At 40.6% G+C, this 15,485-nt stretch overlaps 1 protein-coding gene across 1 annotated transcript; it reads left to right on the top strand.

Moving 5' to 3' along the window:
• Positions 1–870: 870 nt before the first annotated feature.
• On the top strand, positions 871–9,783 carry rcc1 (regulator of chromosome condensation 1). Its single transcript, XM_008288117.1, has 10 exons — positions 871–941; positions 2,883–2,971; positions 3,280–3,467; positions 3,574–3,753; positions 4,709–4,805; positions 4,905–5,027; positions 5,153–5,293; positions 5,502–5,621; positions 5,807–5,959; positions 9,025–9,783. The coding sequence occupies exons 2-10, from the start codon at positions 2,893–2,895 to the stop codon at positions 9,198–9,200; spliced, it is 1,257 nt and encodes a 418-aa protein (XP_008286339.1). The 5' UTR covers positions 871–941; positions 2,883–2,892; the 3' UTR covers positions 9,201–9,783.
• Positions 9,784–15,485: the final 5,702 nt, after the last annotated feature.

Raw genomic sequence — 15,485 nt, 5'->3', positions numbered from 1 at the left:
AAAAGAAAAAAAGATCAAAAATTACACATACACGGTCAAAAAACTATGTTGCTTCCCACGTCTCTGGCTTCAATCTGAACAATAACCCTCATCCACTGCGTCAGAGCGACGCAACATTATTTAATTGGAAGCACAACTCAAACTGCTCTCAAACCTATCAGCAACAAGTTATGCATTTACTAAACACATTCTTCCAAACCATAATGAAACTATCAGTTTCCAATATTACCATTCCCACCTTCAACTAAATTATTATCAAATATAAAATAATAAATTTGGCTCTGACAACTGTTCTTTAAAAAACAAACAAACAAACAAACAAACAAAAAAACCCAAGATAGAGTATGTATTGCTCGTTCTTATATTGACTAAAATAAAACTAAAGGCAGTGATATGACCATAAATATATCTAGAATAAGATCTTATCAGTGATGAGGTGATGCTGTAAGGTGAGGGTGTTGTATTGTTGCAACAGAAGAAAAAAGTTTTTTTTTGTTTGTTTTTGTTTTTAATTTAAAGGCCAAGCATATAAACAGATTGTTGAGCAACATTAAACTTTATATTAAATAATAAGGAAACCAGCATCAACAGGTGAGGTGCAGGCTCATTGAAAGGTAATACCTGAGTAAAATGATAATTAAAAAAAAAAATCCTTTAATTGTTTATGATTTTAGAACAAATGCACAGATTTTAATGAGACTCAATTATATTAAAAAAAGAAAGAAAGAAAGAAAAGAAAAAAAAGAAAGATTTCCCAGTGTTATTTTTACAGTGACCAGCCTCCATCGCTGCTGACCTGCAGCGCTCAGAGTGACTGTCTCTTTAAGGAGGCGGGGCTTCTGCAGCCTCCAAAGAACGGGAGATCTCGCGTGCGGTGCAAGACCGGGAACAGGCGCTGCACATTCACTTCTGGCCAAACTACAAACTTCTGTATATCACAGGTTAGTAAATTATCGCCTCCTAAACTATCCATTTGGTAAAAACAACCAATAAAAGACATAAAGCCACGGTTGGTCACGCTGGAAAAGTAATAAATTATGTTACTGGGGTTCATTCATTCCCAAATGTCACGCTAACACGGCTAGCTAGCTAGTTAGCTTCCGCTGGCTGGCAAACAGTTAGCCAGTGTCATACAGAATAGCTTCACTTTGATAGCAGTCAGCTAGCATTAGTTCACTTGTAGAAACGTGTGTCTTGCATCTTGCTTTCTCACTGTATTAGCAGCGAGTGGTGTCACTTTTTTCAACTATCAAGAATGAAACTGGAGCTCAGCCACGTACACCTAGCTAACTCTAAATGTTAGCAAGGGCACATGGGTGCTGCCAGCGTTAGATCACGCAGCTTATTTTAAACTGTCAGTCTTTGCTAAATGATTACTCTGACCGCACTCCTCAAACATGTCCTTAGCAAATCATAGAGTGTATCGTACACTGTAAATGTGTAATTGAGAGCCAAGCTTGACTCCAGTTTAAACTGCAGCACTTGTGCCCTTATTTTGCGGACGTTGGTTTCATTCCAGCATGGCAGCACAACTGTCTGTGAGCTGAGAGAACCTGACACTGTGCCAGCCATTCAAGTGATCCTCCGACAGCTGTTGAACCACAGCAGCTTCTGGTTAAGGTTAAGACGAAAATAAAGGCTGCTTGTGCCTGACGATCCTTGTCAGTTGTTGATAGACAGTAAAATAAGATAAACTTTGCTGATCATATGTTACAGCAACTGGATACAGATAAGGCGTGAAACAACAAGTAGGGCAAGAAACTACGAAAGTACAAACAGGGCTTTAAAAAAATGAGGACACACCTAGAACCGATATACCAGACATGACATGTATTGTGGCAGTAGTGCTCTCCTCTCGTTAGACTTTTCAGATCTGGCATCTCAGGCCTGTGCATGGATTCAGGAGTTGGGTGAAGTTGGGCCTTGAATTAACTATATGATAAGTTAATAATTAAGTAAATGTCCTGACAAATATTGTGATACAAGTCATGGTTTTAGTGTGGATGGGAATTTTCATATGAAACTGCAGATGTGCTCTTCACCAAGCAAGCATGTTCCCTTATGTCTGGAGAATATGATTTGTAGGCCCGGGCGTCTCTGTTGCATTTCAGTGCTTTGTTTTTTAATGGTTGTATCGTGGAACGTTTGCCTTTAAGCCAAGAACTGTAGCTCCTGTGTTTTGGATATATGCAGTTTCGATAAGCGTATACAAAAGGTGTTTTTTCGTTTTTTGTTCATACATGACCTGCTTCATGGTTGTTTCTTCTTCTTCTTTTTTTTTCTTCTAAAATTTGTTTAGATACAAACAGCTCTATTCTCCTGTAACATGTTGAAATGTCAGCTATTAAAAATGGTTATTAGTCGTGACAAACCTCTGTTTTTTTTTTTTGTTTTCAGGGCGGATAGGGATTATTGTTAAACAAGGAGAGTGACAACCAGTACACATTTGACATACAAATTAAAATCTTAGTGTCAAATTTTACAATACCACAAACTTCAACAGAAAACTTAATTGAAATGCCGTTCTTCATTCGTGTTTTACTTTTCAACTTTGCAATGTTTAGCCGTCTTTGTTAATAGACCACTGCTCGTCACATGTCACCACTCGGGTGTTTATCCCATGGATTTCCTTGTTCATTGAAAGAAAAGATATAGAAGATGAAGCTTCTGATGCATAGTTTTAGTTGGTATGATCCATAGATAGGGGTTAACTTTTGTGTGATATTTAGCAACTATCCTGTTTGAGTTTTTTATATATGTTTTGTTTGACTTTAAAAACTCTGGGTCCTAGTTGTGATCCTTTAATCAACTCACAGCTAGTGTTCAACTTATCTATTTTGAAGTGGGGTTATTCACCAGTGTCTCCTCTTTGTTTTCATTAGTGCTGCCGTCATGCCTGCTAAAAAGACCGCCACCAAGAGGAAATCGGAGACGATTGTGGAGGACAATAAAGACGCCAAGAAAATAAAAGGTAAATCACTAGTTTTGTCCAAAACGAGTTGATGGAGGCATGCAGACTGGATTCATATGTAGTTGATTTCTTGACCAGCTTGAGAGGCACAATGAGACTCAGTGTAAACATACACTATGGATGTATTTCTAACCTAATGAAGAAAAGCATTTGTTTTTACAAATTTTGTAGTATGCAGCCACTGTTTGACTTGGTAATTCAAGTCCTGTACTGTTTTCATGCCAGAGTCAAGCTTGGCCTTTCAAGATTATTAATACGTAAGATTAAATAAATAAACTGGGTATAAATTGTGCGTGTGTTTGTACCAGTTTCCCACAGGAGTCATCTGAAAGAGGCGGGCCAGGTTCTTGTTTTGGGTCAAGGTGATGTTGGACAGTTGGGTTTAGGAGGGGATGTCATTGAGAGGAAGAAGCCAGCCCTGCTGTCACTGCCAGAGAAAGCTGTGCAAGTGACAGCTGGAGGAATGCACACTGTTTGCCTCAGCGACACTGGCCATGTAGGTGACCGTTTGTTGTATTTATTTCTTTTACAAAATGAATATTGCATGACTCACGTCATGCCAACATTGTAACTAAGAGGTCCTGTCGTTTTGTTTGTTTTAGGTCTACACTTTTGGCTGTAATGACGAAGGGGCTCTTGGCCGGGACACGTCAGCGGAGGGGTCTGAGATGGTTCCAGGAAAGGTGGCGCTGGATGAGAAAGTGATCCAGGTTTCTGCAGGAGACAGCCACACAGCTGCACTCACAGAGGATGGAGCTGTGTACATCTGGGGCTCCTTCAGGGTTAGTTACCTGCTCTTTTTCCACCCCCTGGTTCTGTGTTTGGAAGTGTGTGTGTGTGTGTGTGTGTGTGAGAGAGAGATTTTCCCTACTACTAAAGATTTGTGTGGTATTTTTTTCTCTTACCTTCCTCCATATTCATCTCTTTCATTCTACTTTAAATATTTGTTCTCTCTCAACAGTTCTGGAAGTCGCAGGCCCCTTTATAAATCTAGATCCTCCATAGATATTACGTTAAATACTGTTCTTGACTCTTGACAGATGATGTCCTGCGGACTATTTAAACACTTAACGCACATTGGCCCAGAGCTTGAGTCTGAGCATATTAATACTTTCCAGGACTTCTCTGTCTGTACTCAGTGTAATGTCTACAGCCCTGCAAACATTTAGACGTATACTTAAACTGAAATGACTCTCCTCGTACACACACACACACACACACACCTAATGCATTGGATTCAGTGTGATTTTTAATTTAAAATCAATAAAATCTCAGTTTTTCCTGCAAGTCTAGAGTCCATAATGTATACAAATGATTTAAAAATCAAAAACTGACATTCCTCACTTACTGAATGTTTTACGACCCTTAATTCAGGACTTTGTAAAAGCCTTTTGTTACCTACTTTCACCGCAACATTCTTGTCTGAGTGGATCACCTGTTTGAGAGGATCTGAACCCCAAATATTCCCAAACAAAGAGTCCTATTTCCTGCGTACTGTTGTATTCATTTAGAATGTTTCATATGTGCATCAGATGAAATTTGACAAATGAGGTGTCTCCAATTTTTATCGCCTCTGTCGCTGAATTCCATCATATCTTCATCTGTGTTTTTTTGTTTGCTTGTTTCTTTCTTGTCTGTCTGTTTGTATCGGCTATTCCCTATATTGTACTGCAGTCTTTTTTATTTATTTATTTTTAACGTCAGCTCACTTCTAATATGCTGATTCCCTTTTTCCAGGACAACAATGGTGTTATTGGCCTTCTGGAGCCCATGAAATCATCTACTGTTCCAGTTAAAGTTCCCATGACAGAACCTGTTGTGAAAATTGCTTCTGGTAAGAAACGGTTTGTCTCTGTGCGATATGTTTTTATTTGTTCACATTATATGAACTTCCAAGAGTGTTTATGTTTAATTTTTATGATTTCTTTAATAGGCAACGATCACCTGGTGCTGGTGACAGTGGAGGGAAATCTCTACACATCAGGCACAGCAGAGCAGGGGCAGCTGGGAAGAGTGCCGGAGCATTTTTCAGACAGAGGAGGCAGGAAAGGCCTTGGTATGTACTCTGTCCCTTTTGATGGACTGAAGATTTTAAATGTACAATAATCTCTTATTATATAAACAGTGTTTTGTTTTTTAAATGTATTGCCTGTAATGTATGTTACTGTGCTGTGATTTCAGAGCGGCTGCTGGTGCCACAGATTGTCAAAGTCAAAGGGAAAGTTCACTTCATTGATGCCTTCTGTGGATCGTACTGTACCTTTGCTGTATCGAAAGATGGACACGTTTATGGATTTGGCCTCTCGAACTATCACCAGCTGGGTCAGTGTGACTTATCAGTGTTTAATTATCGTGATATGATGCATGTAATCTTATTTTCTTTATGACTTTACCTGCACTGATATGTGATACTGCTTTGCGTTCAACTCTGTGTCAGTTTCTCACAGTCTGCTCTGAGCTTATTGCATCAGACATCATGAGGTAGTTGTGTGCAACTTTCACTTTTTTCTTCTTCTTCTTCTTCTTCTAGGCACTAAAAGCATCAAGATGTGTTTTGTCCCAGTAAAACTGACATGCTTCAAGAACTCTACCACCTCCTGGGTGGATTTCTCTGGAGGACAACATCACACACTCTGTCTTGACGCTGAAGGTAAGCAAAATGTTTTAGATTCACAATTTGTGGCTGTAAAAGTTCATCTTTTTTTGAATCTCTGAGTTTGACAAGCTTACTGATTTAGTTTGACAAATAATACACAACTGATGTCACAAGTCATGTTTTAGCAGTCAAGTGTCGGAGCTAACGGGGTCTTTGCTTCGTTTTTCCTCGTTTTCTAGGGCAGGTATACAGCCTGGGCAGAGCAGAGTATGGCCGTCTTGGTCTGGGTCAAGGGGCCGAAGAGAAGAGTGAGCCTACACCTGTGATGGGGATGGAGCTGGCGAGAGGAGTGTCATGTGGAGCGTCTGTCAGCTACGCAGTCACTAGAGAAGGTGAGAAACAAAGCGAATGCAGCAGAGGATTAAGCAATCAGGTTTTAATTTGGATCTTAACAGTCTTGTATAGTTTGCTCTAAAGCGGTGAAGCACAACAAATCCTCACACCTTGACAACAAAACTGGTTGTCTGACAGTGCTTTCCATATATCTTGTAGGTTTTCCAATCCATCATTTATGTGGTTTAGTTGAGGAAATGTATTGCTGTTGTTTTTCAAATGTATATATTGGACAAAAACACGGTGTCCTGTGTCAACGTCACACGCTTTACATGCACAGGCATCTACCCTAAACTACTTAGTGATGTGTTAAAGCAGCGACTTTGCTTTAAAGTTGTTCTATACTTTAAGGTAATGTTTATTGTTGTGCTTTCCAAGCTTTAGGCCCCTTTATGCAATTTTTTGAGAGGAAAGTGAACATTCGTGAGTGAAATGTGGTCAAATCTTTGGCCACCAAATCAAAGCGATGGTCCTAGAATTGCACTGAGACATGTTTACCAGTAGCTAATTTGAAGCGGATTGAATTTCTCACTGTACGACTGCTACTACAGACCCACGACGACAGAGTACTTATCAGAATACAGCATGAAATAACTCCGAATACACTGACTAGTCCCCTAAGTGCTGTTTTTGTTAAAAGTTTAAGGGAAATAAATACTGTTGTCCGTGTCCATGACCGGGACAGCACTCTCCTCCCTTGTGGATCGCTGTGTCGACACTGTGGTCAAAGCTTGTTTATAGGAAAGTCAGACTTGTATAGCACATTCTATATACACTAGGACAATCCAAAGGACCTTGAATAGTGCCTTGAAATGCTTAAACATGCAATTTAAAGTATGAAAGTACAGGTTCACTCAACATGTATTATTTGAATGAAGATTGAATACATAAAAGTGGCACATTGAAGGTCCCATATGGTGAAAATCCATTTTTATTGTGTTTTGTGGTTGTGAAAAGCAGTTATGATATGAAGGCAATTGCTTCTGCCATTCCTCAAGTCCCTGTTACATCTAGTTGGCATCCCAGCTTTGAAAGCCAGTATCACTTAGAGCAAGGTGTTGCCTCACACCTCTACTAACCAATAGTTATCAGGGTAAAACTTTGGATAGTCCTGCACACTGCTTGCTAGGTGAGCCAGGATAAACAGCTGCCTCCCAGCCAACAGGTTTGTTTACTGTCTAGAGCTGCTTCTGCTAACTCTGAGATGTCTCAGCCACGAGCAAAGCACATTGAATGCTCTACCGTTGGCTGCAAGTGTGAACACAAGCATATGAGGAACTGAAGACAGAGTGGATTGCTTCTGTTTTTTGACAGTAATGCCACCACAAGAATAGAAAAATGTTAAGTTTTAGCATACGACTAATGCTGCCATTAGCTTTGGCGGTGTGCCCACAGGGCAGAGCTCTGTGGAGGTTGTGTAACTGAGGGATGAGGAAGGTGGAAACTTTAATACCGGTTTAAAACCAATAAACAAACACTGGGCGGGTTAATGGGTGTTCTTGTTGCTTGTTGTGCTCCAGTGGAACCTGAACAACCGGTGTTTGCATCTGTTGCATCTCTCCTGCTCTCATAACGTACATTTTAATATGACCAGATTCCCAGTGAAGCTGTTCTCATTGGCATAATTTTCTGTTGACAGATAATGGAACGAGTATAAAATGGTGGCGTGCAGCCCATTAACACTACATGTTAACAAGGAGTCACTTCAGCACCATTTCTCAAGCTGCTGCTTTGTACCGCTAAGCGACTCATTTTATAACCAGTGCTGTCTGACAAACACACTATGCATAAGTTAAAAACAACAGCTGTGCTGTGAATTTGGAAATATTTCCATGTCAAATGGTCATGCAGAGAGAAAGTTAGAAGCGGCAGATAGTCCCAGTCTCTCGGTGTCAGCAGCTGTGCAGTCAGTTGTTCTGCTGCTTACTGCCAGTCACAGAAGCAGAGAGTAGGAGACGTGGACAGCAGCTCTTTTGTTTTCAGCCCTAAGACCAGGGTTATAGAGTCGTGGTGAAATGAACCATTGAACCATCTTTGCAATGTTTTAAGCTTAACAATCAGAAGGCACACTGTGGGGACATGTGAGACTTGGATTAATTTGCTGCAGAAAGGAACAATATGAGACCTTTTAATTTAAAACAATGGACAAAGGGACAGTCTTAATCCAAATTTTAAAACAGTTGTTGCATATTAAAGTTCCAAAGGGGAACGATTGAGGCAGTGGACAGCATATGTTTGTTTAAAAACCCTGGACACCACTAGTCTTTGCATATCTTGCAGGATTAACCGGTTTGTACTCATTAAATACATTTCTGACTTATTTTGGGCCCTGACCATTAAAAAAACCTACAGAGAAAAAGTGGGGTCTTAGATTTATAGTTTTGCTGCTTTCAAAATGTAAGAGCAGATGACAGCTGCTGATGTCTCCGCTCTCCATCTATCCATTTTCAATACACCGCTTAATCCTCATTAGGGTCGCGGGGGGGCTGGAGCCTATCCCAGCCGACTTAGGGCGAAGGCAGGGGACACCCTGGACAGGTCACCAGTCTATCACAGGGCTACACTTAGAGACAGACAACCAAGCACACTCACACTCACACCTACGGACAATTTAGAATCACCAATTAACCTCAACATGTTTTTGGACTGTGTGGGAGGAAGCCGGAGAACCCGGAGAGAACCCACGCTGCACGGGGAGAACATGGAGACTCCACGCAGAAAGATTCCGGTGCCCCCACCGGGACGCAAACCGGCGACCTTCTTGCTGCGAGGCAACAGTGCTACCAACTGCTCCACCTTGCAGCCCGTCTCCGCTCTCACATGATTTTTTTTTTTTTTTTTTACGTTGGAGTGCAGTTATTCATCGCAGCGTGTGACATGCCTCAAACAGCTGTTGTGCGATCTGACACAGACCGTGAACCTGGATTTTATGAGAGCAGTGACACACTGTTCACCAAACGGCTTTAAGTTGACCGATGTTGTCACACAGTTTAAAGGGTTAAAAAAAAAAAAAAGGATGCTCCTTCTTCTCACTGCTGCCTGTACTTGTTCCTGCACGCTACAGGATCGGTGTACGCCTGGGGAATGGGCACCAACATGCAGCTTGGCACAGGAGAGGAGGACGACGAGTGGAGCCCCGTGAAGATGACGGGAAAACAGCTGGAGAACCGTGCAGTGCTGATGGCATCCAGTGGAGGGCAGCACACAGCCCTTTTAGTCAAAGACAAGCAGGAGAGCTGATGTCCTTTACTGACGGAGAGCGATGAGGAGTATTTGAATCTGTTTCAAGGTGGGGCCTTGTTCAGGGTGCTTGCTTTTGGGGATGGGGGATAATCTATATATGGCTTCCTGTGCTGGGGGCGAGGGAGCGCGAGAGCTTCAGGGTGGAGGGGAGATTTAAGGTTCAGCCTCTTTTATGGGAACTCTTAGCATGATGGAATTGTTCATGGAAGTTTTTGGTAGATCATGACAAATGAGAGACTATTTTTTTAAATCTAGTTTTTGATGTTCCTTTGAATTGTTGTCATTAAAAGTCATTTGTGTGACTGTAAGATGGTATACGTGATGTCCGTGAATGTTGACTGTGCATGTACATAAAGGAAGTGAGTGTGCGAGCTGTTTAATAACTTTCCCAAACAATAGTGTTTTTAATGTTTTCTTTAAAGCAATAATTAGATTGACTTTGTTCAGACAGTAAGTGTAACATGTGCCACCGCTGTTCATTTTACCCACAGACTTGTGACTATTTGGACATTTACACATCATACTGTACCCTGCATTTTGTCTGTCTGAAATAAACTTTTTTTTTTTTTTTTTAAGTTCATAAAGACTTTTCTTATTATAAGGAGCAGTAGTAATGTTAATAACTGCACCACCAATTCACCGGTTCCACCTCTTCAGATGCTTTGCTATAATTCTTTCACGTAATATGATAGCAATCTTTCATTTACACTGCTGGCCAGACGGCAAGCAATTTGAATGCTCGATTTTAGCTCTGGAAATAGATTTTGTCGTGTTTTCTGACTTTTATATAGGAAAAAACTTTTCTGTTAACATGTCCATATGGTTTTTTTTAATGATATTTTTTTTTTTACCTTCAAACTGCACTGATGTCAGTCTCAGAAACACACATTTGGATTTCTGGAGTTTTATACATAAACTAATCAGCTTGCGGGACGGTGCTTTCTCTATCAGTCTTTTTTTTTTCCTGAATTGGTTCAAACATTCATAGTTGAATTTCTCCAATAGTACAACTTGCCATTGTTAACAGTAGTGTTTGAGTCGTAGGTGAGCTGGTGTGCTCGAGCTTTAACAAACAAACGGGGAGGCTTAGTAGGAAACAGTTACTTTGACCTTATTTTAGGATGGACGGGTTATTTTAATGTCAAAGAAATTCTAAATATGTACATTTGCTACACAGAGTTTAGTTTTTTTTGAGGGGTTAAATCAATAACATAAGAGAGACTGTACAGTTACTACTGACGTGCCTACAAAATGCTTGAATGTGTGAATTTTTAGTGAGTCCAAAGACATTAGCTCACAAATAACAGCTACAGTAATGCTTAACTTTAAAAGGAAAGCATGTGAAATTTAAGAATATAGCTCAAAACTTTAATGCTTTAAACTCTTACAGGGGTGTGTACAACTGCAGTCAATCCGGAGGTGAGTGTGAAATAGAAATAATAGATGACTAGCATGTTTCATTGCAGTCCTGGTTATGATAAGTGCCCTTCACTTTTGCAGTAGAGCAATGTGTGCTATCACTTCCACACTGTCCCTTTTGGCCTCTGTATAAAATGCACTGCCATTATAGTGTGAGGGCTCCTATGTTGCACCCTCGTTGCTTTATGTCTATTATAAATGCAAACAACGCATTTCGTACACATGGAGTCATGAATGTAAATCGGGAACACTTAAGGATGCAAATGATGGTACAAGTGCACACATCAAAGCAGTGCGCTTTTGTTTTATACGTGTGGTGGGGGGACGTGCCGGGTCCTTGCTCGTCTCATCTTCCTTTCATCTGACCAAAGGGACTGAAGATGAAGTGCAAGGGCTGAGTCCTCGTGGCAAAAAGCTTCTCAAAAAGCTTTGAAATGCTAAATTATCTTTCATAAGCAGTTAATTGATCAGAGTGGGTCTCTTCCCTTGTTTGTTTTTGTGACTGCTATTTGTTCTGTGACGAAGAAGAAATGTCAGGAATACTTCAGAGGACCCAGTTCACCAGCGATGGTTCATGGAGGCACAGAGGCCGCACGAGTCTTGAAAACAAGTGATGGTTGACCTTAACTTTTTTCAGTACTTAAAATACAATACAGTAAAGTATACCTGAATTAGTTCTGGGTTTTAAGATAAATGGTATATGTTCTGCTCTACGTTTTACTGTTCTGCAAGGACTTAAAAGGCCTGGTTTTTTTTTTTTTGTACATATTAGACCAACAGTTATCTGAAGTATGAAGGCTTTGCTGGTGTACACTATAAAAAATAAATACATTTTTAAAAAAGGGAAAATCTGGTGGCAGAAACACTATAGCATTCAAAAACTGTACAAACCATGAGCAGATATCTGTAAAAGAATTATTTAAAAACACATTTTACAGTCAGTATTTAAATTAATACTTTTTTGTGGTTTTACTTAAGATCTGTGATTTAACAAAACAGTATGTTTTTGTTTTTTTTAAAATAGTTTTCCTTTTCAAAAATCTTTAACATGCATAGTCTTTCCTTTAAATAACAGCAAATATCTATAAATTAATTGTGCTTTTTTGCAAGTTTGCCTGTTTTCTGTATAGACAACATGCACAGAAGTAGTGAATAAATGTTTCACACTTCTTGGTCAACTCTGCAAAACTTTATCTGATTTTTGCGAGATAACGTTCTCTTCTGAGATGTGGCCATAGTTCATTAATTAGCTGTTTCTTTTTCAGTCCCCAGCAACATTTTATTATTCATGATATTTCCGAGGGCTGCAGGGTGGCGCAGTTGGTCGCACTGTTGCCTCGCAGCAAGAAGGTTGCCGGTTCATGTCCCGGTGGGGGCACCGGAATCTTTCTGCGTGTTCTCCGTGCAGCGTGGGTTCTCTCCGGGTTCTCCGGCTTCCTCCCACAAGGTCCAAAAACATGTTGAGGTTAATTGGTGATTCTGGGTTGTCCGTGGGTGTGAATGTGGGTGTGCTTGGTTGTCTGTCTCTGGGTGTGGCCCTGTGATAGACTGGTTACCTGTCCAGGTGAACCTGCCTTTGCCCTGAGTCAGCTGGGATAGACTCCAGCCCCCCCGCGACCCTGGTGAGGATTAAGCGGTGTATAGATAATGGATGGATGGATAATATTTCCAATTAAATTACAGCTATAGACATGTTTCCAGCATCTTATTGTTTTATTGTTCTGGAACTACAAGTCTGTTTTATTCTGAACGAGTTTATGAAACCCGTCAGCAACTTATGAGAACATAGAGTAGCTGTTGCACGGATGCAGCTTAAGCCTCTGAATCAATAAAGCTGAATGCTTTTAAAGGTCCCATATGGTGAAAATCCATTCCTGTTGTGTTTTGTGGTTGTTCCAAACCTTGAAGTGTAAAATAAAAGCTGCTGAGACATGAAGACGCGTATTTCTGCCGTCGCTGCAGTATTTTGAACTGAAAGACACGCTGTGGCGGCTTGTGAGACTTTGATTAATTTGCTGAAAAGGGGCAGAATGTGGGACCTTTAAAGACAGAAATAGAGCCTCTCTGCACAGACATAGGTAGACCTGAAAAGTAGCGGCTGATGTGCTGTTAGGAGGCTGTTCAGATGGCACAGATTGATGCTTTTATCGGTGCTGAATGCTGGAGCACTCAGAGTCTGGTAATGCTCTAAAACCTTCGCGTTCAGCACAAAGAGACATTCATGCAGGAATCGATATCCTGCGATTAGTTCCCTTCACTCCTAGAAAGCAGATTTCTTCAGAATGCATGTGGGCCCTAATCTCCTTGTCATTAAACTAATAACAGAGGAGAGCAAAGAGTCTCAGGCACCTGGGCCGCTTGCTCTAATAACGGAGAGAGAAATTAATCTCACAACCGGCTCATCCACTCACAGAGGTGTTCGTACGGCTTTCATGAGCTTTTGTTGTTTTTTTTGTGCCATTCACGACGCACACATGTGACAGGCTGCGTGACACATTCATGAGCAGGAGCATCGTGCTATTAAAATTACAGCCTTACAAATTTAGCTCATTTAGCTCCTCATTGATTGGCTCGAAGTCACCCTGCTGCTTGTTTAATTAACTTGTTATTTCCAATTGTTTCTGAGTGTCTCAAGTATGTCTTAATCAAGATATCCTGAGGTTTTTGATGACTTCAATGCTTTGGGAGGCTGGGTTTTCTTCCATAAATCACCATAATGGGAGTCTAAACAATATGTTGTGGCACGAAGCTGTTGTGCAAGTCAATCTCCTCGTACTCGCCTACACACAGCATGTACATTGTCTGGATGAAACAACTTTAAATGCATGTTTCTGTGTGGGTTATTTAGGATGTAGAGAGAAGATGGATCGATATGCAATGTAGCATCAAACATGTCAAGTTATTACAGTGAAATGACAGATTGTGTCTGTGTGACATTCAGCCGACTCTTTTCTTGCACCATGTAGGGATGAAAACACTTCAGAGACGGTGCCTTTTTTTTACAGCTTGTATTTTCCAAGAGAAAATCATCCTACGGTATACAAGAGAAGCGAGAACACCCCGGTGCAATTTCATTTTAATGTCAAACGATTGTATCCCTCATTAATACATGCATCACTTTGAAGTTGAACAGCTGAGTATCTGCTCTGTGTAAAATTCCAACTTAGGTTTAATATAATAAAAATACAGGCACCGCAGTGGGAATTAAATGCAACAAAAGTCATTACACTTCCTATGTTCCCCTTCATTTTAAATGACAGATTCAATCCACAGCATGAATTATACCAGATTTCTGTTACATTTCATTTCAGCTGCTCTTTCCTGGAAGGTTTTTTTTTTTCTTTTTTTGCAGCTCTACCTTTCTTATTAAAATACCTTAAGGGTGTTCTGTTGGATTCAAGGCAGGAGACATACTTGGCCAGGTCATTGTTTTCAATTTTTCTTCTTTAGGAAGTCCTGTGTGATTTTGGCAGTGTTTTTGAATCATTGTCATGCTGGAAAATTCTTTCTCTGCCAAGTGTCTGCAGACTGGGAGTCGTCTTGTCAGCCAGTAGTTTTGGTATGTCCACTGACATTCATAATGGCATCTATAAATAGCATCTTTCAAACATGTTTTGTGTTTTTTCAGCCACGAATCATCACATTTCCACTTCTGTGCTTCACTGTCAAGACTTTTCATTTACTGACAAACCCTATCTGATACAAGCAGACGTGTATTAACCTCATGTGACCAAAGAATGTGCCACCAATATTCATCAGGCTTCTATTTGTGCATTTTATTTTTTTTTTCACAGTTTAATCTTGCTATTTCAAGCCAAAGACAATGTGTTTTTTGGGAAGCTGTCCATAGAAGTTGACAATAATGCAGTGTCCTTCACACTGTATGAAATGTCCCAAAACCTCCATTTCTGCTGATGTGCTGATGACCCCTGTGCCAAGCCTGGTGCACTTGTTTGTGTGTTTTTCAGAGCCAGATTTTAATAGTAATATACTGTCTGTAGCATCACGTTAAGACCACTACGGCTTTGATTAGCAGTACTGACATTCATTGTATGCCTCCTAATTGCTGCTGGGTTTAAAGCAATTTTTAGTTGGTCACTGTTCTTCCCATATGCGTTCCCATCTTTTTGATGTCATACAGTCAGATTTTTTAAATTCCTCTAGCTATTATTTCTCATGTGGAGCCATGATGCAGACATGAGGATAGACTCGGCACACACAACCACAACTGATTGTTCTGGTGTCCGCAGTTCGTTTTATAACTATCTTCATGCACATGCACAGTCAGTGCAAGAATAATTGGGAACACCCAGTGCAAAATGTAGGAAAGAAACAGAAACAGAAAACAGAAAACAGAAACCACACAGTGCAAAAATTGCAAGTGAAAAAAAACCCATTATGTGCAGAAGATTTTTTTTTTAATTTTTTTTAAAGAAGACGACATACACAAGGATGAGGTAGTCATGGTTATTGCACATAGTGGAATGTGTTTGTTGGTGGAAAAAAAGGAAAAAGTGCAGCAGTAACAGAGGTACCAGTGGAGTCTATAGTGCAACGTTGTAAAGTCTGACTGTTGTTGGGATGAAGGACCTGCGGAAACGTTCCTTCTTACACTTTGGGTGAAGCAGTCTGTTGCTGAATGCACTGCATAAGGAGTTCACAGTCTGATGCAGAGGGTGGGAGGTGTTTCCTAAGATGGCAGACAGTTTGGCCAGAGCCCTCCTCTCTCCTACCACCTCCATGGAGTCCAGGGGGCAGCCACAGACTGAGCTGGCTCTTTTTATCAGTCTGTTGAGTCTGCTGCTCTTAGGACGCTCAGATCACCCCCGTCCCCAGCACACTACTGCATAAGAGACCAGAACT

This window comes from Stegastes partitus, unplaced genomic scaffold (genome assembly GCF_000690725.1).
Source record: "Stegastes partitus isolate 25-593 unplaced genomic scaffold, Stegastes_partitus-1.0.2 Scaffold542, whole genome shotgun sequence".
NCBI lineage: Eukaryota > Metazoa > Chordata > Actinopteri > Pomacentridae > Stegastes > Stegastes partitus.
Note: the sequence above shows the minus strand (reverse complement) of the source record. Positions and strands in the feature narration are given on the sequence as shown.

What these genes read in the sequence shown, in the direction of transcription:
- rcc1 (XM_008288117.1), top strand. Translation starts at nt 2,893, where the DNA reads ATGCCTGCTAAAAAGACCGCCACCAAGAGGAAATCGGAGACGATTGTG. An exon ending in CTCGAACTATCACCAGCTGG is followed by an intron (nt 5,294 to 5,501) that starts GTCAGTGTGACT and finishes TTCTTCTTCTAG; the next exon opens with GCACTAAAAGCATCAAGATG. An exon ending in ACTCTGTCTTGACGCTGAAG is followed by an intron (nt 5,622 to 5,806) that starts GTAAGCAAAATG and finishes CTCGTTTTCTAG; the next exon opens with GGCAGGTATACAGCCTGGGC.